Source organism: Mesoplodon mirus (assembly GCF_964341445.2).
Source record: "Mesoplodon mirus genome assembly, chromosome: 5".
Lineage (NCBI taxonomy): Eukaryota > Metazoa > Chordata > Mammalia > Artiodactyla > Ziphiidae > Mesoplodon > Mesoplodon mirus.
The window spans coordinates 157,739,746-157,765,836 of NC_138980.1; the positions used below are offsets into that span (position 1 = coordinate 157,739,746).

Here is a 26,091-nt window from a genome sequence, read left to right on the forward strand (position 1 = left end):
CATTGGCAGTCAGATTCTTAACCACTGCGCCACGAGGGAAGCCCTGATACTCTTCTTTTGTACAAATGTAAGAAAATTTATTTTACCCATTTGACTATTGAAGAATATTCAGAGAGGGATGAAGAATCATCCCTCTCTGAATGTGCTCAAGGCTGAGTGCTGCTGAGGGGCATAGCTAGCAAGTGCTATGAGCAAGGCCTTGGCTGAGTGACAGCCAAGCCTCGCCATCTCTGGAGCTCTGGAGCTCCCACTGCATCTCAGGGGGAGGATGACTTCACACCAAGGCCCTTGAGGCAGAGAAGGAGTTTTTCGAATGCCCCTGGCCTCCAGCCTCGTTGGGCTGCACAGGTGGAGCATGGAGTAGGCAGTGGGAAGGGAAATGAGCAGGCTGCCTGTCAGCTGGAAAGCAGACTCAAGGTAGGTGGGAGTGGGGCAAGTCAGGGTACAAATGGCTGCATTTCCAAGGTGTTTGCCAAACAGATATAACTTAGAACTAGGTTTTTAATTGAAAAATTAATTCACTATACAGGGAAAACTTTTTTTTCCAATCACCACAAGCAGGCATGTAAAAAAAAAAAGTCTCTTCTGTCTCTTAGATTGCCAATCCTCCAGGCCCCTTCCCCAAAGAAAGGCATGTTCCTCCAGAAGCAGCCTGTGCTTACACAAGAATAGACACAGAGCTATCTTCAATAAGTTACTCAACTTCTTTGGGCTTTATCATCTTCATCCTTAGCATGAAGAGGTTGGGCACAGTGTTCCCCAAAGTTCCTTGTTGATAAGAATCGCTTGAGGAAACTTGTTCAACGTATAGTTTCCCAGACCACAGGTCCTGGGATTCTGATTTAGTGGGTCTGCAATTGGATCCAAGAATTTAAATTATTGGAAGACTCCTTAGGTGATTCTTATTATCAGAAAGTTGAGGGGAACACTGGATTTAGAGTAATTTTATTGTAATTTTACTTGGTTTTGACTGGGGCAAAGGGGTGGTGGGGATGAGGGGTGCCAACCCTAAAGATCCAGCCTCTATTTTTCCTGGTATCCCTGACATAAAGCAAAATAAGGGCACTTAAAGCATTTATTTTGAAAAGTTGGGGGTTTATTATTCATACTAATCATGAATAATACATTTATATGATGAAATGAAACTGGCTTTGGACCGAAAGTCAGGAGATATATCTGGATATGCCACTAAGGAGCTGTGTGATCTTGGAAAAGTCACTTAATTCTCTAGACCTGTTTCCTTATGTATGCAGTGGAAGGGTAGATTAATGATTCTAAGGTATACACAGTTTGGATTTTGTTTTGTTTTGTTTTGTTTTCATGTTTGTTTTTTTTTTTTTTTTTTTTTGCGGTATGTGGGCCTCTCATTGTTGTGGCCTCTCCCATTGCAAAGCACAGGCTCCGGACGCGCAGGCCCAGCAGCCATGGCTCACGGACCCAGCCGCTCCGCGGCACGTGGGACCGGGGCACGAACCCGTGTCCCCTGCATCGGCAGGCGGACTCCCAACCACTGCGCCACCAGGGAAACCCTGTTTTCATGTTTTGACATCTCTGAACTTGGACTGCATCTTATAATCAATGGTGTCTTACAAATATTATTGGCAGAATTTTTTTCTTTGCTGCTTTCACAATCTATAGCAGATTGGAATCAAATAAACACCATATCTAGAAATTTACTTCTATCCTGGGAGCCTTCTGGGCCCTGGTAAAGATGGAACACGTGACCATGGGACACCAACTGACTATGAGAACTGTTTGTCATTAACTGGGTATTATCTTACCTTCCAAACCATAAAACTAAACCCATACAGCAGTCTTCCAAAACAGAAGCAGCATATATATATGAGACCAGGCTGGAGTAGTCCAGAAGGCACAAATAAACTCTCACAAGCTGGTGGCCCAGAATCCCATGTTACCTGCTCCTATTAGCTTGCACTCTCTCCCTCCAGCCATCCTTATAGCCCATGGGAATTCCCCATGACCAGTTAAAGAAGGAAGCGAATAAGGAAGAGTCAAGCACCTGAATCATTGATTGACCTGCATGGTATACTAGTTCCAGCTGAAATTGGACAACTGCTGCCCTACTATCCCACTCAGCGTGACCCTGAAATGCGGTGGAAAAGAGAAGTCCTCTGAGAGGGCAGGATTTGCGTTGTACACTTTATTGTCTACTTCATGTGTAAGTAAAGATAGACTGAGTACAGATCTATACTTATGAATAAGCACTCACAGCTGTTCAGGGACTGGGAAAGAACAAGGCTAGAAAATGTGACATGAAGGTCTGGAGGAGAGGTACGTGGATAGACCTTCCAGAATGGTCACTGAGAGTGAAAATGTTCATACCTCATGCGCAGTGGTCAGAATGATGGCCCTCAAACCTAATATATGTTCTCTTACATGACAAAAGGAACTTTGCAGATGTGATTAACTTAAAGATCTTGAGATGGAGAGATTATCCTAGATTATCCGGGTGGGCTTAATGTAACCACAAGGGTCCTTATAAGAGGAAGACAGCAGTGTCTGAATCAGAGGGAGATGTGAAGATGCTCTGCCGGTGGCTTTGAAGACGAAGGAAGGGGTCATGAGCCAAGGATTGTAGGTGGCCTCTAGAAGCTGGAAAAGGCAAGGAAAGGGATTCTCCTCTAGAGCCTTCAGAAGGAATGTGGCCCTGTTGACAATTTGATTTCGGCCCAGTGAGATTTCTGAACTACGTCATTATAATGCATAAATGTGTTGTTTTAAGCCAGGAAGTCTGTGGTAATTTGTTATAGCAGCAATAGGAAACTAATACATCCTGTAAATGCTCACCAGAGGGTGTTCCCAGAGGACGAGGCACTCTATTAATCAGGGGGACAGATGACACATTTATGGATGTGGGTCAGCCTCTTTCCCCAGCCACCCAAGTGCTAGCTTGATAGACCCATGTACAAAGTGTATATTTAGTCATTTAATCCTCACATCAAATTTACAAGTTAGTACTACTATTATTTTTCCTATTTTATAGATAAGGAGACCAGGGCATAAGGAGTTTAAGTAAATTGGCCAAAGTCATACACTCAGTAAACAGTGGAGCCAGGATTTGAACCTAGATCATCTGACTCTAGTACTGTACTATCCAATATGGTAGTCACTAGCCATATATGGGTATTTAGATTTAAATTAAAGAAAATTAAAATTTTAATTTCTGTCACACTAGCCACATTTCAAGTGCTCAACAGCCACATGCGGCTAGTGGCTACCCTATTGGAGAGTACAGATATAGAACATCTCTATCTCTGAAGAAATTTCTATCAGGAAGTGTTGCTCTAGAGTGTGGGCTCTAAACCAATGTGCCCTTCAGCATCTCCCATTAATGAGCATATGAAGCTGTAAATCAGGTCACAGTGTGGCTCGGACTCTTCTCCAGTCCCCTAAATAGCTATTCCTTGCGGCTGCCTTGATTTCTGCAGGTTCTTTGGATTCCAAAGAATATGTTATTGACACAAAGAAACGCTTATAACACTGGCATTATGTGTGGAGACCTGGCAGCAGATTACATGTGCTGGAGGGTCAAGGTTGCTGGGAGGACTAAAATAGGTTGACGTCTGCTTATGTGCCTGGTAGCATGCTGGGAGGCAGTTGGAAGAGGGTGGAGGAAGATACCAAAGCTATATCATAAAACCATTGTTCTCAGGAAAGGAAGGACACAGGATTAAGCTCATCGATCCCACAAACTGTTATTTAGGGCCTACTATGTTACTGTCATGGTCCTAGGCATTGGGAATTTTGTGGCAGATAAAACAAAGTTCCTGACCCTATGGAACTTACGTTCTTTCCTTGGGGAAAGAAAGACATTGAGTGAGAAATAGCAAGTCTGATGTGTGTTAGGAAATACAAAGTATGGCATACTTTGGGATGAAGTAATTAAAGAGCTGATAATATAAGTGTTCCAGTAGTTTATAAATGAGAAATAGCCATGTACATTAATAGGACATGTTCTTACTTTAGGCAGGTAGGAATCTCTGTAACATTTTCAGCAAGGTAGTGACATGTTGGTCAGAGGTGTTCTAGGGAGGTGGTATGTCATGCAGGTTAGGAATTCTGGAATCACGTTGGCCGAGATGTAAAGCCTGCCTCTACCACTTACCAACTTCATGAACTCAGTTTTAGCATCTCTAAGTGGCATAAGCATAATAGTCCCTACCTCATAGGTTTCTTTTGTTCTCATAGGTTTCTTTTTTAACAACTTTATTGGAGTAGAATTGCTTTACAATGGTGTGTTAGTTTCTGCTTTATAACAAAGTGAATCAGCTATACATATACGTATATACCCATATCTCTTCCCTCTTACATCTCCCTCCCTCCCACCCTCCCTATCCCACCCTTCTAGGTGGTCACAAAGCACCAAGCTGATCTCCCTGTGCTTTGCGGCTGCTTCCCACTAGCTATCGATTTCACATTTGGTAGTGTACACATGTCCATGCCACTCTCTCACTTCATCCCAGCTTACCCTTGCAACTTCCCGTGTCCTCAAGTCCATTCTCTAGTAGATCTGCATCTTTATTCCAGTCCTGCCCCTAGGTTCTTCTCTCATAGGTTTTTATGAAGAATAAATGATTGTAATATACATTGATGTTCTTCTAACTATTACTACTATTTTTTAAATTTTATATTCTTTGATAATTTTTAAGAAGATGGGTTTGAGAGAGTTAGATCCTTAGGAAGAGAGACCAATTAGTGGGCTGCTGAAGTGGCTCTGGGCAAGAAGCTGTGAAGAGGAAGAGAATTTGAGACATTTTAAAAAAGTGGTGGTGAAGGGGGGCGGTATTTACCAGCAATCCCATTCAGGAGAATTGAAAATATATGTCCACACAAAAACTTGTATTAGTCAGGGTTCTCCAGAGAAAAGAACCAATAAGATAAACAGTGATATGTATAAGAGATTTATTACAGGAAGTGGCTCATGCTGTCACGAAGGCTGAGAAGTCCCTTGATATGCCATCTGCAAGTTGGAGAACCAGGAAAACTGATGATGAAACTCAGTCTGAGATCGAAGGCCTGAGAATCAGAACCAACAGTGTAAGTCCCTGTGGGAGCCAAAAGGCCTAAGAACCAGGAACTCCAAGTCCGAGGGCAGGGGAAGATGGATGTCTCAGCTCCGGCAGAGAGTGAATTCGCCCAGCCTCCACCTTTCTGCTCTATTCAGGGCCTCGATGGATTGGATGGTGGTCACCCACAATGGTGAGGGCATCTACTGATTCAAATGCTAATCTTTTCCAGACACACCCTCACCGACTCGCCCAGAAAAAAACTGTTCAACCAGCTATCTGGGCATCCCTTAGCTCAGTCAAATTGACACATATGGGGGCTTCCCTGGTGGCGCAGTGGTTGAGAGCCCGCCTGCCGATGCAGGGGACACGGGTTCGTGCGCCGGTCCGGGAAGATCCCACATGCCGCGGAGCGGCTGGGCCCGTAAGCCATGGCCGCTGAGCCTGTGCGTCCGGAGCCTGTGCTCCGCAACGGGAGATGCCACAGCAGTGAGAGGCCCGCGTACCACAAAAAACAAAAAAACCCCACAACAACAACAGCAACAACAAAGTTGATACATGTGAATAAATGTTCATAGGAGCATTTTTCTTCTTTTTTCTGTTTTGTTATGTGGACCATTGTAAAGTCTCTATTGAATTTGTTACAATATTGCTTCTGTTTTACTTTTAGTTTATTTATTTATTTAGTTTTTGAAGTTTTGAATTTTATTTTTTTATACAGCAGGTCCTTATTAGTTATCTATTTTATACATATTAGTGTGTATATGTCAATCCCAATCTCCCAATTCATCACACAACCACCAACCCCCCACCACCACTTTCCCCCCTTGGTGTCCATACGTTTGTTCTCTACATCTGTGTCTCTATTTCTGCCCTGCAAACCGGTTCATCTGTACCATTTTTCTAGATTCCACATATATGCATTAATATACGATAGTTGTTTTTCTCTTTCTGACTTACTTCACTCTGTATGACAGCCTCTAGATCCATCCACATCTCTACAAATGACCCAATTTCGTTCCTTTTAATGGCTGAGTCATATTCCATTGTATATATGTGCCACATCTTCTTTATCTATTCGTCTGTCAGTGGGCATTTAGGTTGCTTCCATGTCCTGGCTATTGTAAATAGTGCTGCAATGAACATTGGGGTGCATGTGTCTTTTTGAATTATGGTTTCCTCTGGGTATATGCCCAGTAGTGGGATTGCTGGGTCAAATGGAAGTTCTATTTTTACTTCTTTAAGGAACCTCCATACTGTTCTCCATTGTGGCTGTATCAATTTACATTCCCACCAACAGTGCAAGAGGGTTCCCTTTTCTCCATGCCCTCTCCAGCATTTATTGTTTGTAGATTTTCTGATGATGCCCATTCTAACTGATGTGAGGTGATACATCACTGTGGTTTTGATTTGCATTTCTCTAATAATTAGTGATGTTGAGCAGTTTTTCAGGTGCTTCTTGGCCATCTGTATGTCTTCTTTGGAGAAATGTCTATTTAGGTCTTCTGCCCATTTTTTGATTGGGTTGTTTGCTTTTTTAATATTGAGCTGCATGAGCTGCTTGTAAATTTTGGACATTAATCCTTTGTTAGTTGATTCATTTGCAAATATTTTCTCCCATTCTGAGGGTTGTCTCTTCATCTTCTTTGTAGTTTCCTTTGCTTTCCAAAACCTATTAAACTTCATTAGGTCCCATTTGTTTATTTTTATTTCCATTACTCTAGGAAGTGAATCAAAAAAGATCTTGCTGTGATTTATGTCGAAGAGTGTTCTTCCTATGTTTTCCTCTAAGAGTTTTATAGTGTCTGGTCTTACATTTAGGTCTCTAATCCATTTTGAGTTTATTTTTGTGTATGGTGTTAGGGAGTGTTCTAATTTCATTCTTTTAAATGTAGCTGTCCAGTTTTCCCAGCACCACTTATTAAAGAGACTGTCTTTTCTCCATTGTATATCCTTGCCTCCTTTGTCACAGATTGGTTGACCATAGGTGCATGGGTTTTTCTCTGAGTTTCTTATCGTGTTCCATTGATCTATATTTCTGTTTTTATGCCAGTACCATATTGTTTTGATTACTGTACCTTTGTAGTATAGTCAGAAGTCAGGGAGTCTGATCTCTCCAGCTCCATTTTTTTCCCTCAAGACTACTTCGGCTATTTGGGGTCTTTTGTGTCTCCATACAGATTTTAAGATTTTTTGTTCTAGTTCTGTAAAAAATGCCACTGGTAATTTGATAGGGATTGCATTGAATCTGTAGCTCGCTTTGGGTAGTATAGTCATTTTCATAATATTGATTCTTCCAATCCAAGAACATGGTATATCTCTCCATCTGTTTGTGTCATCTTTGATTTCTTTCATCAGTGTCTTATAGTTTTCTAAGTACAGGTCTTTTACCTCCTTAGGTAGGTTTATTCATAGGTATTTTATTCTTTTCATTTCAATGGTGAATGGGACTGTTTCCTTAATTTCTCTTTCTGCTCTTTCGTTGTTAGTGTATAGGAATGCAAGAGATTTCTGGGCATTAATTTTGTATCCTGCAACTTTACCAAATTCATTGATTAGTTCTAGTAGTTTTCTGGTGGCATCTTTAGGATTCTCTATGTATAGTATCATGTCATCTGCAAACAGTGACAGTTTTACTTCTTCTTTTCCAATTTGTATTCCTTTAATTTCTTTTTCTTCTCTGATTGCCGTGGCTAGGACTTCCACAACTATGTTGAATAAGAATGGCGAGAGTGGACATCCTTGTCTTGTTCCTGATCTTAGAGGAAATGCTTTCAGTTTCTCACCATTGAGAATGATGTTTGCTGTGGGTTTGTCATATATGGCCTTTATTATATTGAGGTAGGTTCCCTCTATTCCCACTTTCTGGAGAGTTATTAACATAAATGGGTGTTGAATTTCGTCAATAGCATTTTCTGCCTCTATTGAGATGATCATATGGTTTTTATTCTTCAATTTGTTAATATGGTGTATCACATTTATTGATTTGCATATACTGAAGAATCCTTGCATCCCTGGGATAAATCCCACTTGATCATGGTGTATGATCCTTTTAATGTGTTGTTGGATTCTGTTTGCTAGTATTTTGTCGAGGATTTTTGCATCTATATTCATCAGTAATATTGGTCTGTAATTTTCTTTTTTCGTAGTATCTTTGTCTGGTTTTGGTATCAGGGTGATGGTGACCTCATAGAATGAGTTTGGGAGTGTTCCTTCCTCTGCAATTTTTTGGAAGAGTTTGAGAAGGATGGGCATTAGCTCTTCTCTAAATGTTTGATGGAGTTCACCTGTGAAGCCCTCTGGTCCTGGGCTTTTGTTTGTTGGAATATTTTAAATCACAGTTTCAATTTCATTACTTGTGATTGGTCTGTTCATATTTTCTGTTTCTTCCTGGTTCAGTCTTGGAAGGTTATACCTTTCTAAGAATTTGTCCATTTCTTCCAGGTTGTCCATTTTATTGGCATAGAGTTGCTTATAGTAGTATCTTATGATGCTTTGTATTTCTCCTGAGTCCATTGTAACTTTTTCATTTCTAATTTTATTGATTTGAGTCCTCTCCCTCTTTTTCTTGATGAATCTGGCTAAAGGCTTATCAATTTTGTTTATCTTCTCAAAGAACCAGCTTTTAGTTTTACTGACCTTTGCAATTGTTTTCTTTGTTTCTATTTCATTTATTTCTGCTCTGATCTTTATGATTTCTTTCCTTCTACTAACTTTGGGTTTTGTTTGTTCTTCTTTCTCTAGCTCCTTTAGATGTAAGATTAGATTGTTTATTTGAGATTTTTCTTGTTTCTTGAGGTAGACTTGTATTGCTATAAACTTCTCTCTTAGAACTGCTTTTGCTCCATCTCGTAAGTTTTGGATCATATTGTTTTCGTTGTCATTTTTCTCTAGGTATTTTTTGATTTCCTCTTTGATTTCTTCAGTGATCTCTTGGTTATTTAGTAACATATTGCTTAGCCTTCATGTGTTTGTGTTTCTTACATTTTTTTCCCCTGTAACTGATTTCTAATCTCATAGCATTGTGGTCGGAAAAGATGCTTGATATGATTTCAATTTTCTTAAATTTACTGAGGCTTGATTTGTGACCCAAGATGTGATCTATCCTGGAGAATGTTCCATGTGCACTTGAGAAGAAAGTGTAATCTGCTGTTTTTGGATGGAATGTCCTACAAATATCAATTAAATCTATCTGGTCTATTGTGTCATTTAAAGCTTGTGTTTTCTTATTAATTTTCTATCTGGATGATCTGTCCATTGGTGTAAGTAGGGTGTTAAACTCCCTCACTATTATTGTGTTACTGTCAATTTCCTCTTTTATAGCTGTTAGCAGTTGCCTTATGTGTTGAGGTGCTCCTATGTTGGGTGCATATATGTTTATAATTGTTATATCTTCTTCTTGGATTGATCCCTAATCATTAAGTAGTGTTCTTCCTTGTCTCTTGTAATAGTCTTTCTTTTAAAGTCTATTTTATCTGCTGTGAGTATTGCTATTCCAGCTTTCTTTTGATTTCCGTTTGCATGGAATATCTTTTTCCATCTCCTCACTTTCAGTCTGTATGTGTCCCTAGGTCTGAAGTGGGTCTCTTGTAGACAGCATATATATGGTTCTTGTTTTTGTATCCATTCAGCCAGTCTATGTCTTTTGGTTGGAGCATTTAATCCATTCACGTTTAAGGTAATTATCGATATGTATGTTCCTATTACCATTTTCTTAATTGTTATGGGTTTGTTTTTGAAGGTCATTTTCTTCTCTTGTGTTTCCCCCTTAGAGAAGTTCCTCTAGCATTTGTTGTAGGGCTGGTTTGCTGGTGCTGAATTCTCTTAGCTTTTGCTTGTCTGTAAAGCTTTTTTTTTTTTTTTTTAGTTTAGCACCATTTATTAAGTGATCTCAGCTGTTGTTGTAGCTGCTGCGTGTCAGCCTGTTCTTAAAACATAAAATGCTCTTCCAATTCCTCTTGTCCGGGACAGAAGGGTTTTCCAGGTAGCACGCCAACAGAACAAGAGACTCCGATGATGCCAGCTTCAATGATGGTGCCATCCAGAGAGGGAGAGGGTCATGGCACATTCAACCGCAGTTTCCAGAGGTTTTGAAAAAAGAGTCTTTGGGGGCCCAGCCTGTCTGTCATTTTGATGCTGTCAGTGTGGGTTTTGTATTCCATAATTGTGTTGGGAGGTAGGTTAAGCACTCGCTGAAGCGTATCCCAGATGCGGGGTGTGGTGGCTTGGTCGCTGGCAGTCTTATTCCACATTGAAATAAAGTCCTCCTGAAACTGGACAGAGACCACAGCCCCACAGATCTCCTCCCCAACCATGAACTGTTCCACCAACACGGCCAGGATCAGATTCTCACAGCAACAGGATGCCAAACCCTTCCACAGCCAAATAATCCACTTGCCACCATTTTTATTTGCATCATCCTCCCACATGGGTTTAATTCCTTCTTTGAAGAGATGGAAGTCACTGTGGCCCATCAGGTCCCCAGGACATACCGTGTGGCTGTAAAACCTCCAGAACTGCTCCACAGAGGCAAAGGTGCCAATCTGTTTGATATTCTGTTCGTAGCTCTGTGAGCTGGTGTGATGGCCAGGGATTCTCCTGGAGTAACAGGAAGTGTAGTTATACTGCAGGGGGTGCTCTGCTGGCCCCGGGACAACAGCCTTAGTCTTGCTGCTGCTCTAACTCTTGTCTCATTCCATTTTTTCCTTCTCACCATCTTTCTGTGTGCTGTTTTCTTCATTCTGATCATGGTCCCCACTGTCGTCATCTTTCAATCTCATTGCATCTTCACAACTCTACAACATGGGCTCTGTTACCGTCCGCAGGTGTCGAACTTGTTGTTCATCCTCTCGCTGCCGCTGTTGCCACTCTTGTCTGTAAAGCTTTTGATTTCTCAGTCGAATCTGAATGAGATCCTTGATGGGTAGAGTAATGTTTTTTCTTTTTTTTTTGTGGTATGCGGGCCTCTCACTGTTGTGGCCTCTCCTGTTGCGGAGCACAGGCTTGGGACATGCAGGCTCAGTGGCCATGGCTCACGGGCCTAGCCACTCTGCGGCATGTGGGATCTTGCCGGACTGGGGCACGAACCTGTGTCCCCTGCATTGGCAGGTGGACTCTCAACCACTGCGCCACCAGGGAAGCCCGGTAGAGTAATCTTGGTTGTAGGTTCTTCCCCTTCATCACTTTAAATATATTGTGCCATTCCCTTCTGGCTTTCTGCTGAGAAATCATATGTTAAACTTATGGGAGTTCCCTTGTATGTTATTTGTCATTTTTCCCTTGTTGCTTTCAATAATTTTTCTTTGCCTTTAATTTTTGTCAATTTGATCACTCTGTGTCTTGGTGTGTTTCTCCTTGGGTTTATCCTGCCTGGGACTCTCTGCGCTCCCTGGACTTAGGTGGCTATTTCCTATCCAATGTTAGGGAAGTTTTCAACTGTAATATATTCAAATATTTCCTCGAGTCCTTTCTCTCTCTCTTCTCCTTCTGGGACCCCTATAATGCGGATGTTGTTGCGTTTAATGTTGTCCCAGAGGTCTCTTAAGCTGTCTTCATTTCTTTTCATTCTTTTTTCTTTATTCTGTTCCGCAACAGTGAATTCCACCATTCTGTCTTCCAGGTTACTTATCTGTTCTTCTGACTCAGTTATTCTGCTATTGATTCCTTCTAGTGTATTTTTCATTTCAGTTATTGTATTTTTCATCTCTGTTTGTTTGTTATTTAATTCTTCTAGGTCTTTGTTAAACATTTCTTGCATCTTCTCAATCTTTGCCTCCGTTCTTTTTCCGAGGTCCTGGATCATCTTCACTATCATTATGCTGAATTCTTTTTCTGGAAGGTTGCCTATCTCCACTTCATTTAGTTGTTCTTCTGGGGTTTTATCTTGTTCCTTCATCTGGTACAATTCCTCTGCCTTTTCATTTTGTCTATCTTTCTGTGAATGTGGTTTTCCTTCCACAGGCTGCAGGATTGTAGTTCTTCTTGCTTCTGCTGTCTGCCATCTTGTGGATGAGGCTATCTAAGAGACTTGTGCAAGCTTCATGATGGGAGGGACTGGTGGTAGGTAGAGCTGGGTGTTGCTCTGGTGGGCAGAGCTCAGTAAAACTTTAATACACTTGTCTGCTGATGGGTGGGGCTGAGTTCCCTCCCTGTTGGTTGTTTGGCCCAAGGTGACCCAGCACTGGAGGCTACAGGCTCTTTGGTGGGGCCAATGGTGGACTCCAGGGGGGCTCATGCCAAGGCGTACTTCCCAGAACTTCTGCTGCCAGTGTCCTTGTCCCCACGGTGAGGCACAGCCACCCTCGCCTCTGCAGGAGACCCTCCAACACTAGCAGGTAGGTCTGGTTCAGTCTCCTATAGGGTCACTGCTCCTTCCCTCTGGGTCCTGATGAGCACACTACTTTGTGTGCGCCCTCCATGAGTGGAGTCTCTGTTTCCCCCAGTCCTGTCGAAGTCCTGCAGTCAAATCCCGCCAGCCTTCAAAGTCTGATTCTCTGGGAACTCCTCCTCCCATTGCCGGACCCCCAGGTTGGGAAGACTGATAAGTGTTTTCCAGTTTGTGAGTCACCCACCCAGCAGTTATAGGGTTTGATTTTATTGTGATTGTGCCCCTCCTGCTGTCTATTGTGGCTTCTCCTTTGTCTTTGGATGTGGGGTATCTTTTATGGTGAGCTCCAGTGTCCTCCTGTCAGTGATTGTACAGCAGTTCATTGTGATTCCGGTGCCCTCGCAAGAGGAAGTGAGCACACGTCACCCTGCTTTGCCATCTTGAACCAATCTAGTAGCATTATTCTTAATAGCCAAATAGTGGAAACAAACCAAACGTCCAGCAACTTATGAATGATAAACAAGATGTGGTATATCCAAACAATGGAATATTATTGTCATATAAGGAATGAAGTACTAATGCATGCTACAACATACATGAAACTTGAAAACATAAGACTAAATGAAAGAAGCCAGCTAAAAATGCCACATATTGTATAAGTCCATTTATATTAAACGTCCAGTATAGGCAGATCCACAAAGATAGAAAGTAGATTTGTGGTTTCCAGCGACTCAGAGGAGGAGCATAGGAAGTGACTGCTAATGGGCACAGGATTTATTACTGGGGTGATGAAAATATTCTGAAGTTAGACAGTCGTGAGAGTTGCACAATTTTGTGAATCTACAAAAAGCCACTGAATTGAATATTTTAAAAGAGTGACTCTTATGGTATGTGAATTATATCTCAAAAAATTAAATTGAAAAAAATTAGTATAATAGGGTGAGAGAAATCAGAAACTGACTGTCTATGCCAAGAAATCCTTTAATATCTATTCCGTCTGGTATTAACCAAAAGGATTGCTTTGAGCACTTGCCATGTGCCAAGTAATGCTCCAGGAACTTTACATGTATTCATTCATGTAATGCCCACAGCAATCATATAAACTAGGCATCATTAGTTCCTGAAGAAACTGAGGTCCAGAGAGGTTATATAAATTGCCCTGGATCTACACAACTAGTAAGTGGTGCAGGTAGGATTTGAACCCATAAAACCTGGTCCTAGGGCCTTCCCTAGTGGCACAGTGGTTAGGAATCCACCTGACAATGCAGGGTACATGGGTTCAAGCCCTGGTCTGGGAAGATCCCACATGCTGTGGAGCAACTAAGCCTGTGTGCCACAACGACTGAACCTGTGCTCTAGAGCCCACAAGCCACAACTACTGAGCCCACGTGCCACAACTACTGAAGCCCACGCATAGAGCCCGTGCTCCAAAAAAAGAGAAGCCACCACAGTGAGAAGCCCGCGCACCACAACAAAGAGTAGCCCCTGCTCACCGCAACTAGGGAAAACCTGTGCTCAGCAATGAAGACCCAACGCAGCCAAAAATAAATAAATATATTTATTTAAAAAAAAAAAAAAACCTGGTCCTAGAAGAAACCACTATATGATAAACTCTCTTACTGAGATAAATACATCATCTTCTGCACTAAATTTCCCTTTCACACCAGCAGCTGTCGCTGTGTTTATCAAGGATACATGTTATCTCTGTGGATTACCCTACTATCTGATCCTGGATCACGGTTCTCAGTTTGTTCCTTAATTCTTTTAAAGTCCTTCGTGTATCCATCAGTCTATCCACCATCCACCATCCACTGGCCAAAACTCAAGAAAACACTTCAACTGGATTCTAAAGAATATCTCTCAGCGTATCTCCCAGACCACAGAGTAATTCCTCCAAGGGAGAGGAGGAGAGCAGAGGGGAAGGGAGGGGAGAGAGGGAGGGAAGAAGGGGTGGGGAGGGAGGAATTGAGACGGGCTGCTTCCTGCTCTTTCACCTTCACACCCCACCGGCTGGAATGGGTCCTTCTGATAAGGATTTCCTAAAGAGAGTCAGAGATTTTCCTTTGAACTGTGAGCACTGTCCTACCCCATTTGGCCCTTAGGAACTAATCGGACAGCTGGGTCAGCTCCCTAGCCTGGCCCTGTTGTCCTCCACATGCTATCCCCTCCCCCCCTACCACCTGCCTGTGCTGGTAAGTTTCCAGAATGCCTGGAGTCTGAGCCTCATTCCCCTACCTTTATTTATTAGTCCCAAGTGCAATGACTGTAATTCTCTCTCCTGGGAGAGGATCACAGGTTCCACAGGAGCTTCCTGGCCTCCTTGCTCCATCCCTGGGCTCCAGGACCAAGGAGGACGCAGCAGCTGCTTGTCCCTCACCTCCCCTTGCATGCTTCCCTATCTAGGTACCTCCCATTTTATGCCCTGTGGGCTTGGTCTCTCCCTCCCTCTACAAAAAATATTCCCATCCTTTGGCTCATTTTTGATTGTAATAAGAATGGGTGGTGGTTGGAATAATAGCCAACACTCACAAAGTGCTTATAGTGGGCAGGCACTAACCTAGGAGCTTCATATCTAGGATGATGTTAAGCCCTACCAACAACCCCCTGCTGTAGGTAGTACTTTCATCATCTCTATTTACAGAGGAGAAAAAGGAGGCACGAAGGGGTTGTGACAGAGGTGAGTTACAGCACTGAGTGACGGAGCTGAGGTCTGAAGCCAGCTGAGTCCAGCATCAGAGTCTTTTTCACTATGCCACACTCCTCATAATACAGAGTAGCTTATATATTCTTCTTTCTGGCTGACATGTTTGTGTTGTAAGAAGGCCTTTCAGGATACCAGTCCTTGACTCAAAGGTGTGAGGAAAGGCAAACAGATATATTTCAGGTGAGTTTAGGTGCAGGCCTTCTCAGGCTAGCTCCACCTATTCTGGGTCTGCCAATTGACATTTCCTCATTTGGCCTCAGATGCTGATTAAGGTTTCTCATGATGATGCTGAGGCAGGCACTACAGGTTCCTGAACTGCCTTCTGAATCATCCAAGAAAGATTAAGCTGTGCACAGCCTGGTTCATTCATTAAATAAGTTCTATCACCAGGCACCCAATATTGGCGCCCTGCCTTCAACAAGCTGCAGCTTGATGGGAGAAGTACATATTAATCAAATAATCACGCGGTAAGTGTAAGATTGCAACTGTGACAAAGGCTACTAAGTGTGAAGCATAATAAGGGTCTGATCCATTCAGGGGGTCAGGGAATTGACTGAGGCTGAGGAGTTGACTGAGTGGAGATCATTTTTTAAAAATAGATTTATTTATTTATGGCTGTGTTGGGTCTTCGTTGCTGCTCATGGGCTTTCTCTAGTTGCGGAGAGCAGGAGCTACTCTTCATTGCAGTGCGTGGGCTTCTCATTGCAGTGGCTTCTCTTGTTGCAGAGCACGGGGTCTAGGCACACAGGCTCCAGTAGTTGTGGTGCATGGGCTCACGTGCTCCACGGCATGTGGGATCTTCCGGGACCAGGGCTCGAACCCGTGTCCTCTGCATTGGCAAGGGGATTCTTAACCACCGCACCACCAGGGAATTCCTGAGTGGAGATCTTGAAGCACAAGGGTCAACTAAGTGAAGAGAGGAGGGAAGAACATTCTAGGCAGGGAGAACATGCAAAGCCCTGGGGTAGGACAGAGCATGGTAAATAGGAGGCCAAGGAAGCTGGAACGGAGAGAATAAAGAGGAAGATGCTGAAAAGGTGGGGAGGACACACTACACAGGGCTTGTGGACCACATGGAAGTTTTGCTTTATGCTAAGAGGGAGGCGAAGCACAGAAGCGTTTGATCAGATTTTCCTTTTGAACTCATCACTCTGGCTGAAGTGTGAATGACCGTTGTTTTACAGAAATGCTACCTCATTGAATCCCCACCACAATCCTGTGAGCGTTACTGTTATTCCTGTCATACAGGTTCAGAAAGGTTAAATAATGTACCCAGGTCATTCCACTACTAAATGCCCAGGAAAAGGACCCAAGTTTTCTTGATTCCAAGCCCTGTCCAAAACTCCTTCCTTAAATAATCCCAAATCAGGGGCAGGTTGAGGCCATTCCTGCTGCCACACCTACCCTAACCTTTAGGAACAGTTACCAGAGAGAAGAGGCATGCCTCCCTCTTTCTAGTTACCTTCCTGCTCATTGGGGTGTGCCTGCAGCCCACCCTCTTCCATCCTCTAAATGCCTGCCCAGCAAGCAAGCACAAAACTGTCCAAAAAAGAATCTTCTTGGGCAGGTGATTAACACCTGACTTTTCTCCTCCAGTTTTAGTCAAATAGCCTAGTAACTAATAGTGCAAATTTATCAAAGCAGTTACAGTCAGCGCCTTGAAGGCTTGATTGCTCCATGAAGTTCAAGGCAAATTACGTTTAAAATGCAGTTCTAATATCTTATGTGTAGGAGATTTTTTTTTTCCCTAGCAATACACTTGGAGCACAAATAACTTTTGCCTGGAGAAACATCAGTATTCTGAAAAACAATGACATTGATTTTTCCCAAATATTCTACATTTTCTCTCTTTTGAAATGAATAAGAGGATAATTCAGACAGGATTTTAGAAACTGTACCTTTGTAGGAGGTATGGGGGAGCAGGGTTGGCACAAATAAGAACTGAGGTACTGGTTCTGCTCTGGCATGAGAAGGTGGGATAAGGCCCTAAACTTAGTGAGTCAGTTCTGATTCACCCTTTGTGTTTCTTTTTAATGCTCATATCCAGCTCGGATCCAATACAGAGAGGCAAGTAGCAGAGGGTCTGGGGGATGGCTGTGGACAAGGTGAGGAAGAGGTGAAATGGATCACTTAGGCACTGATGGAAGGCAGGAAAGAAGTAAGGTGGGAGAAATAGTCAGAAGAGGGACTGCAGGAGGAAAGAGAATGGTTGAAAATGCACAGGGAAAGTAAAGAGAAAACAGTGAGAAAGCAGAGGGAACAAAGACACGGCTGCACGGTGGGGAGAGTATCCTTCCGTCCTTACCATGAAGGATTCACCACTCTCACCAAGGACTTCTGTGATCTGGACTCCCCATCACTCGACTCCAGCCAGCCTAACTTCCTCGCTGCTCTTGAGCACGCCTGCCTTAGGACCCTCCATTTTCTGTCTTTTCCCCCCGACTGTCAACTAGGTTTGCCCCCTCACCTCCTTCACGACTCTACCCGTTGGCTGCACTAACCACACCCTGCATAAAGTGGCACCTCTCTCACTCTCTAACTTCTTTACCACGCTTTCTTCTTCAAGCTGCAATCACCAGCCGACATCGTACTTATTTGGCTATTGTCTGAACCTCCTGCCGCCCACCCTCCCCTTTCCCAGAAGGTAAACTCCGTGTGAACAGGGACTTTGTTTTGCTCACTGCTCTATCTCCAACACCCAGAAGAGGGTCTGACGCTTTGTGAGGGCTCCATACACGCTGTAGGAATCAAGGGGTGGGTGCGAGTGGGAGAAGGGACCAGAAGAGAAGTGCTCGGAAGGGGTATCCAACGCAATAGCACACCTGCCGTTCTTTTTCTCTTTCTCTTCTCACCGTCTTTCCTTCTCCACTTTAAAAGCTAAGGACAAGAAGCGGGAATGCGAGAAATAAGGAAAAATCCAAATTAGTCCAGCTCAAGTCCTGGTGAAAAGTGCACGATGGAGAATGGCGAAAGGGAGAGAACAAATGCACACGCAAAAGTGAAAGAAGTGAAAAGTAAGAAGAAAAGGCTGGCAGACGTCACTCTCTCGGGTCACTCTCGCCGACTCCCTCTCCCGGCCGGCGCGGCTCGGATCGCCTTCGCCACCACCATGGTGGAGACCAAGCCCGCCTTCCCCGCAAGACGCCCCAGGCCCGCCTCGGCCGAGGCCCGGCACGCGCCCGTCGGAGCCGCGAAGGCGGCGGGACTACAGCTCCCAGGGTGCCGAGCGCGGAGGCGCCTGCGCAGTGCAGCGGGAGGCGGCGGTCTGTTCTCCGCTGAGGAGGAGCGGGGCAGAGGAGGGAGGCAGCGGGTGAGAGTTCAGAGTTCAGCAGCAGCAGCCCGAGCCCATGATTCCCATATGCCCTGTAGTTTCTTTCACCTATGGTGAGTATAATGTGCCCCGTCGGGGTCCCCGCGTGGCCCCTTCCCCGGCCCGGGACGGCGGGGAGGCGCGGGGGCTTGGGGCAGGCTCTGGGGAGGAGGCGGCGGCCGCCACCGGGGCGTGCGAGTGAGTGAGGGAGTGCGAGGCGGGAGGGGGAGGCGGCGCGGCCGCGGCCCGGCCCGGCGAGGGCGGCTTCTCACGGAGCCTCTCTCTCTCTCTCTCCCCCCCTTCCCTCCCTCGGCGTCTCTGCTCCTCCGCGCCTCTCCTCCCGCCATGGGACCCGACTCTCCGTGCCCGCCGCAGTGCCCAGCCGGCTGGGGGAAGATGCCAAAATGGCGACCGGCAACTACTTTGGATTCACCCACAGCGGGGCGGCGGCGGCGGCGGCTGCGGCCCAGTATAGGTAACGGCTCCCCGCCCTCTCCCTCCTCTCCCCCTGCTCGCCCCTCCGCCCGGATCCCGCCGACACGACGCCCACACGCCCGCCGCCCCCCCCGTGCCCCCCCCCACTCCGAGCGCCGGCCGGCGGCAGGCCGAGCCCCGCGGCCTCGCCCGACCCTGGGCGGGCAGCGGCCCCGGTGGGGGCGGGAGCGGGAGACGGTGAGGCGGAGGGCCTCCCGGGCCTTAGGAGGCCCCGCAGCTAAAATGGCCTCCCGCGGCCTCGGAGCCGAGCCGCCACCCCCGCCGGGCTGGGAGGGAGGGAGCCGAGGCCGCGGCCCCTGCGGTGCCTCCGGTCCCGCCCCCGCCGGGCCGGTCCCCACCTCCGATCCCCCTCCCACTTGAGGAAGGAGACGGTGGGCGAGGGCACCTTTCGGGGAGTGCGGAGTCGCGCCGCCGCCCGGGCACCGGTCCTCGCCCGGTGCTCCGGCTCCCCGAGCCCAGATAACGTGTTGTTTTCTCGGGTGCCTTCTCCTGCGTCCCGTGGTCTCCCCTGGCCCTCCACCCGATCCCCGCAAACAGACTGTGGGTGTCATTGCATTCGTTTGGTTCCTTTAGTTCTCCCTTCAAGGAGAGAAGTAAACACACCAACCACCTGTGAATTGTGTGGCTGGTGGACTGGAAGAGATGTGCGAAGTTTCTAGTGCTGATAAATGAGCCCACAGCTTTGTTCTAGCTGTTGCGTTTAGGCTCCAGGTGGGCCAGTAATTTCCCTTGGCGGGTCTTTCCCCTCCAGGGAAATGAAAAGTGCAAGTGAGGTGCCGAGTTAGTGAAATGCACCCTATGAAATCTCTTACTTAAGGGAAGCTCTAATTTCTGAAGTTTCTGTAGTTCGTTATATATCTTATCAAAAGAAAGAAAAACACTAGATTCTGTTGTTGTTACTTTTGAGTCAGTCTGAGACGGTCTCTTTAGACTCAGGCCGTAAGCGTTCAGGGCTCCTAAGTGATCAGCTTTTTATAGAGAGAGATTATATTAGATATCTGTGTACTAGGTAAATTAGCTATTGGTTAATAAACCCAGGTAGTTTTCTCACCTCACTCACTTCAGGCTGCGGGTTGTCTAATGGAAAGGACATCACTGGGAACCAGAAGACCTGGGTTCCAGTCTTTTTTGCTCCGGATTTTAATGACGTTGGGGACATCTCTTATTTGGTCTTTCATTTTCCTCATCTGTAAAATTGGGCTATCGTTTTCGGTTAAAACTTGTAATTCTGAGGAACAGAGTTGTCATATTTCATGGAATTATAAGATACCATTTATTGTAAAGGAAGGGTATCATTATTTAATGTATCACTGAAAAAATCACTACCAGTTAAAATATGAGTCAGTGCTTAAGACCCCATTGATTTTTAAGACATGTTAAAATGTGTAAATGTATTTTATTGATGAAATTAATATCCTACTAATTGTCAAATGCGTTGAACGCATGTGGCATTTTTTTACAAGTCTCTTTTGCCTTGAAGCTTATTTCCAGAAAAAGAACTGAGATGACAAATTATTGGGGCATGATCTTGGGGCTTTTCAAACTTTTAAAAAATTCTTTACTTACAAATTGTGATAATTAAACAACTAACAAAGTCCCAGCCACTTTAATAAAGAGCAAATAATTTTCGTGGAGAGAGAGAAAAATCAAGCCATTTTCTTTTTCTGGGAAACAAGATATAGCTAACCAGCACTGTGCCGTAAATCTACTGCTACCAAGTACTGTGTGTCCTACACAAGGCTGTATTTAACCATTTAAGTTTTAATTGTTTTACACAGTATTTTTCTGTTACTGTGGGCAGAGTGATAGATTTGTTGGATTATTAACTGTTTACTGAAAATGTAGTGGGTTTGTTCTTTGTGGCAGTTTTGAAATATTTTTTCGAATGCAAACCTATAGATAGAAATGAGGGGAGGAAATGCCAATTTAAAGATAATCATTTTTTGATCAAATATTTGCATGTATGTATTTTATCCCAGTATAGGAAACTATTACAGAATTTCTGTACCTAGTTTTTCTTTGGCTTTGAATCTTATAAAGTTTCAGTAAACTGTAACAGCAATCCAAAGTGTTAAATTGCTTGTTAATATGTGTGTCTAATGAGAAAAGACTAGTCTTTTGACATTACTTATTTATGCATGTATTGGCAAAACTAATTGTTAAGATGCTCTGTCCTTGTATATAACATACTATATAGAATTGTTTGTTTTTAATGGAAAGAAATCAGGTCCAGTAATGCTAATACCTTGGTTCAAGGAAGATGAACAAATAGCATTAATAATAAAAGCATATGCAAAAAATACAGTGATGGTGCTCATCTTTCTTCCTGTCTAGAAATCATTCAAATGTAACTTTGAGACATGGAAGACCAAAGCTTACTTTGCAAAAAAAGAATTGTTTTTGAAGGATGTAAACTCAAGGAGATCTTAAACATTTACCTGTAGATTATGTGAATAGTTGCGTCACCTGTCGTTGAGTACAGATAACTGAGAGTAACTATTCTAAGTCTAGATTTAATTCCGGTTCTTAGTTTTCTTGGTTACCACTATGTGAGGTATTTGATTAAATTTATTTTAAATTTAGACTTTCTTTTTGCTTGTTAATATTTGAGATTTATAATGGCATACTAAGTATCAAAGTTCTTTATAAGAGATGTTGTAAAGATCTCTTATAAGTTCTACTACTAATAACCTTTAGATAAACCAGGTTTTTCTTTTGTATAATACATATTAAATATTTTTGTGGTAAGCATTTATTCAGTCTTTGTGCTACAGGTTCCATCAGCTACTGATTGCTTTTCTTCCTGCTTCTGTATTTTTTTAAGACTAGTAAATAAACCTATTGGCGCCATTTGCCACTATTGCAAATGTAATCTTTTCGTTTTCTTACCTTTCATGTGCTTTTTTCCCCTTGGCAGTGACAAAATCAGAAAGGTTTTAAGTATTAATTATTGTGTTTATAAGTATATATTTCTGGTAGAATGTTAATTTGGGGTGTGTAGGATAAGGCAGATCCCAAGCATGATGAAAAAATAGGAATGGCTTCATGGCAGAAAGGGAACTTGGTTAGAGAGGTACCTACTTCAGTAGAGTACCTTTTTTGTTTGAGAAGATATACTTAAAAGCTTTTAGACAGACATTAATTTTATAATAAATCTTGAAAAAAATGATTTCAACAGTTGTAAGAACTTAGGGTAGCAAAGAACGTGAGAAAGATAACTCTCAGTGGAAAAAACTTTCTAATTAACAGTATCATAGGATCAAATCAGTTTTTTTTCCTTCTTCATTGGCAGTTTTACAGAAGTTCTCATAGGAGTTCTTCAGTTTTTGAAGGGGATTTGTGGCATAAACAAATATGCTATGTATATGTAATATAAACGAAAGTAATCCCATTATATCCCACTATGAATAGGACATAACTTTTTCTTTGAGAGTTTTAAACAGCTAGTTTCTCGTATTCTTTAGAAAAGCCTTGGTCATATCGTTCTTGTCACCTTTGTATCTACTCAAGACGCTTGTCTGTTAACCTGCATAACCTAAATGTTTAGCTTGTGCTTAAACTAATTTTCTTTGTTCTATCTATAGCTCTTAGTGTATCATTGGTATCTGAATGTTATTCTTCCTTCAATAAAGTTAGCTATTTAAAATAATCATTCGGCAACATTTTTTTACCCTTTTAATATCTAGAATTAATTGAGTTCAGAAACTTTATAGAGTAATGATTGTATAACGGTACAAAATAATTGCCCCCATATTCTTAGGATCTCAGCAAATGTTGTTAAATAATAAATGTTTAAGTGGATTTCGACTGTTGTCTGGACATTAGCTTAAATTAAGCATCTGTTAGTCAAAAGAAGGCATCTCATCTAGTGATTCTTGAGATGTCTTTGGGACATCTGTTCCTGAAGGATAAGTATCTTTTCACATCACTAAGATAACTTGGGTAGGTTGATTGCCCAGTGAATTTTCCTTTTTTTCCTTCTCTTTTTTGCTTTTTATTTGAACGTAGAGTTAAGAATATTGTATCTTGAAGGAAAGAATAAAAGTAACACTAGTAAGGTAGAAAGAAGTAATCACTAACTGAGATGGTGAGAAAACCAGGTGAACAGGTTTTTGAAACCGATCTTAGTGATGGAAATTTACTGGCTCTACCAAAAAAAAATTTACTGCAACTGCTAATTATATCAGCTCCTCCATTGTTGAATCAGAGATCTTAGGATTCATATTGCATGAATGAATTTGAAATAATGAAAATTTTCTTTCCAAAAGGATTAGTGCTTTTACAATGATGATATATCCTGTATGTGTTATTAATAGCCTTAAGAGTAGGATGAGGGAGAATAGCCCTGTATAAAATGCTTAAGGTGTATGCCTGACTGCGTTTTTATAACCTGCCTCACAGTATACTATAATGAAAAGGGCCTGAGCTAGTCAGACTTTGGATTTGAATCTCAACTCTATCTGTTCAGATACTTATGCAAGTCACCTAATCTTTCTACAACTCAGTTTCCTCAACTAACTTGCTTTGAGGTGAAGTTATTAAATGTAAACCTTCCTAGCCTAGTGCTTGATTTTCAATAGGCATTTTACCAATGCTAGTTTTCTATAGAGATTTGTGTAATAATACTAAAAGGGTTTTAAAAGCTCTCCTTAGTTGATGGCTATCATACACTTAATATTTAGAGCTTCATAATCTCAAATGTTTTAAAAGTAGGTACTTGAGTATCAATTGGAGGCTTCAGTTTCAATGTCAGTTTAATAGGGACCTCCAAGTTTTTAATTATTTGCAAGCAACATGATTATAATCAACAGACTAATATGAGAGTTCAAATTTTCTGGATCTAAGATCACTCCTGTTTCAGCAATGTTGAATTAGATTATCAAATTTCAAATAAGTCCTTTTTATATAGCCACAAAATCTATTAAGTAGAAGTAAAACTAATGAGATATACGAAACACTTTAAGAAAAAAATACAATAGACTATAAAGGACATAAAAGAAGACAAATAATTGAAGATGGGCTGTGTTCATGCAGTGAAAAAAATCAATACTATCAAGTTATCGATTTTCTCCTAAGTAGTCTATATGTTTAATGTAATTGCAATAAAAATCACAACAGGCTTTTTGGGGTAACTTGATAAAGGAGTTCTCATGTTGATAGTGAACAGAGTATTTGTCCAAAAGTAGTCATGACAGTCTTGTAAGATATCATAAGGAAGGTCTTGTGTTAGCAGGGATCAAAAGATGTTATTAAACAGGAAAATGTGGTATTGGTAGAGGGATAGACAAATAGATCATTGGCTTAAAATAGCCCAGAAATAGGTGTATGCTTATGGGCAGTTGGATTAGAATATATAGCTGTTTAAGTAGAGGTATGTGTCAAAAAAAGCAAATCAACCAAATTATTATTCAGAAGTACACCATCAGGATAATCAGAAGACAGTCCTTGGGCTTATAAATGTAGTAATTGACAAAGTATATTAGGATTACTAGAATGAGATTAAAGGTGAGGAGTGCGCCAACAACATTGTCCTTGGCATCACTGTATCAGAATTAGGGTCGTTGTTCTGAGTATAACATTTCTTAGTGTTTTGTGAAAGCTGTGTGCAGTACAGCTCTTAATTCATCCTTACAGAGGGCGAATTAATGAAGCAAAGAACACTGGGCTTTTTTGTTGTTTTAGTATTAGTCTCCTCATGTAATATATACATTAAAATACGTTCATAGGGAGTAACTTACAGTATGCATAGTCCCTGCTTTCAAGGAGTTTACACTCCTGGGGGTGAGGGTAGGGGCAGGTATACCTACAAGTAACTGCCATGATAGCGATCATAACTGAGTTTTAATGAAATACTAAAATGGGGAACTGGAGGATTCTGACTATGGAGTTTGAGGTAGGCTTTATGGTCTTTAATTCTGAAAATGGAGGGAAGGTCATTTTAGACAAAATGTGTTGAGCCGAGATAGGAATGAATTAAATCCAGCCCCCACTCCTCCCCGCCAGCTGCGCTGCGTGGCATGCGGGATCTTAGTTCCCAGACCGGGGATTGAACCTGAGCCCTCCGCTGTGAAAGCGCAGAGTCCTAACCACTGGACTACCAGGGAATTACCTGAATTAAATTCTTGATATGGTTGATAGTTGGTGGGTTCTGAAGTCAGGCTAGCTGAGCTGAATGCAGGATCCCTCTACTATTTGTCATGTGACATTGGGCAAACAGTCCTTTGGGACTTGAGTTTCTTCATCTATAAATTAGAGATAATACTAATAGTTACCTCATAGGATTGAAATTTTAAAAAAATTCTCTATCAAAGTATGGTATATATAAAAAGAACTGCACACATAATAAGAATATAGCTTGATGAAATGTCATAAGCTGGACACACCTGTATAACCAGCACCCAGATCAAAAAAACAACACTATCAGCATTCCTGGAGGCCTCTACAGTCTCCATTGTGATTTGAGAATTCAATGAGATAAAATTTGTAAAGTGCTCAGAATAGCCCCTGCATACATATATCTCCATCAATGTTAATATTATATTCAGTAGACATTTGGAAATGGAGCTCAGAAGGGGGATAAGGGTTGTAGTGTAAATCCGAGTATCATCCATATGGTGGTGATCCACCATTATAGGTGTGAGCATGGATGAAACCAGAGAAAGTACAGTGCCTGTCATAAATCAAACATTTAGTAAACATTTTTTGAATGAGTGGGGAAAAAAATAGAACAGAGAGCCATGGTTACAAACTTGGGGGTCATCTGTGTTTAAAGTAGGGCCAAAGAAAGAAGCAAATACTGGGACAGGGTCGGGGTGGGGAGAGAGCAGGGAGAATGTAATGTTCATGAAAACCAAAAGAAGATGGAGTAATCAGCAATGTTAGGGTTTTAGAGAGGCTGGGTAAAGGATTGATAGTTAGCAAGATCTTTGGTATAATTTTCATGGGCAGCCAGTATAGAAAAACTAGAATCTGATCGTTTGGAGCTACAGAAAGACAAGCATAAAATTTTGCATAAGATAGGTCTTGTAGTCAAATTTAGTATTCAAATAAATTTTTTTGTTGCTGTTGTTGACGTGTAGTTGATTTACAGTGTTGTGTGAATTTCTGCTGTATAGCAAAGCGGCTCAGTTATACACACATACACATTCTTTTCCACAGTCTTTTCCATTATGGTTTATCCCAGGATATTGAATGTAGTTCCCTGTGCTATACAGTTGTTTATCCACAA

At 42.5% G+C, this 26,091-nt stretch overlaps 2 protein-coding genes across 3 annotated transcripts in view; one reads left to right on the forward strand and one right to left on the reverse strand.

The window, feature by feature from the left end:
- Nucleotides 1-9,764: 9,764 nt before the first annotated feature.
- LOC309804957 (eukaryotic translation initiation factor 4E type 2-like) lies at nt 9,765-10,925 on the reverse strand. Its single transcript, XM_082622669.1, is given in 3 exon segments — nt 9,765-10,705; nt 10,709-10,717; nt 10,721-10,925. Coding segments are annotated over 3 exon segments (717 nt in total). The 5' UTR covers nt 10,808-10,925; the 3' UTR covers nt 9,765-10,084.
- Nucleotides 10,926-18,315: 7,390 nt separating this feature from the next.
- ZFR (zinc finger RNA binding protein) overlaps nt 18,316-26,091 on the forward strand; it is a 77,502-nt gene continuing 69,726 nt past the window's right edge. For both annotated transcript variants that reach the window (XM_082621436.1, XM_082621437.1), the window contains exons 1-2: nt 18,316-18,442; nt 18,744-18,843. In XM_082621436.1, the coding sequence (XP_082477562.1) occupies nt 18,406-18,442; nt 18,744-18,843 (137 nt within the window). In that variant the 5' untranslated portion in view covers nt 18,316-18,405. The remainder of the gene's footprint in view (nt 18,443-18,743; nt 18,844-26,091) is intronic.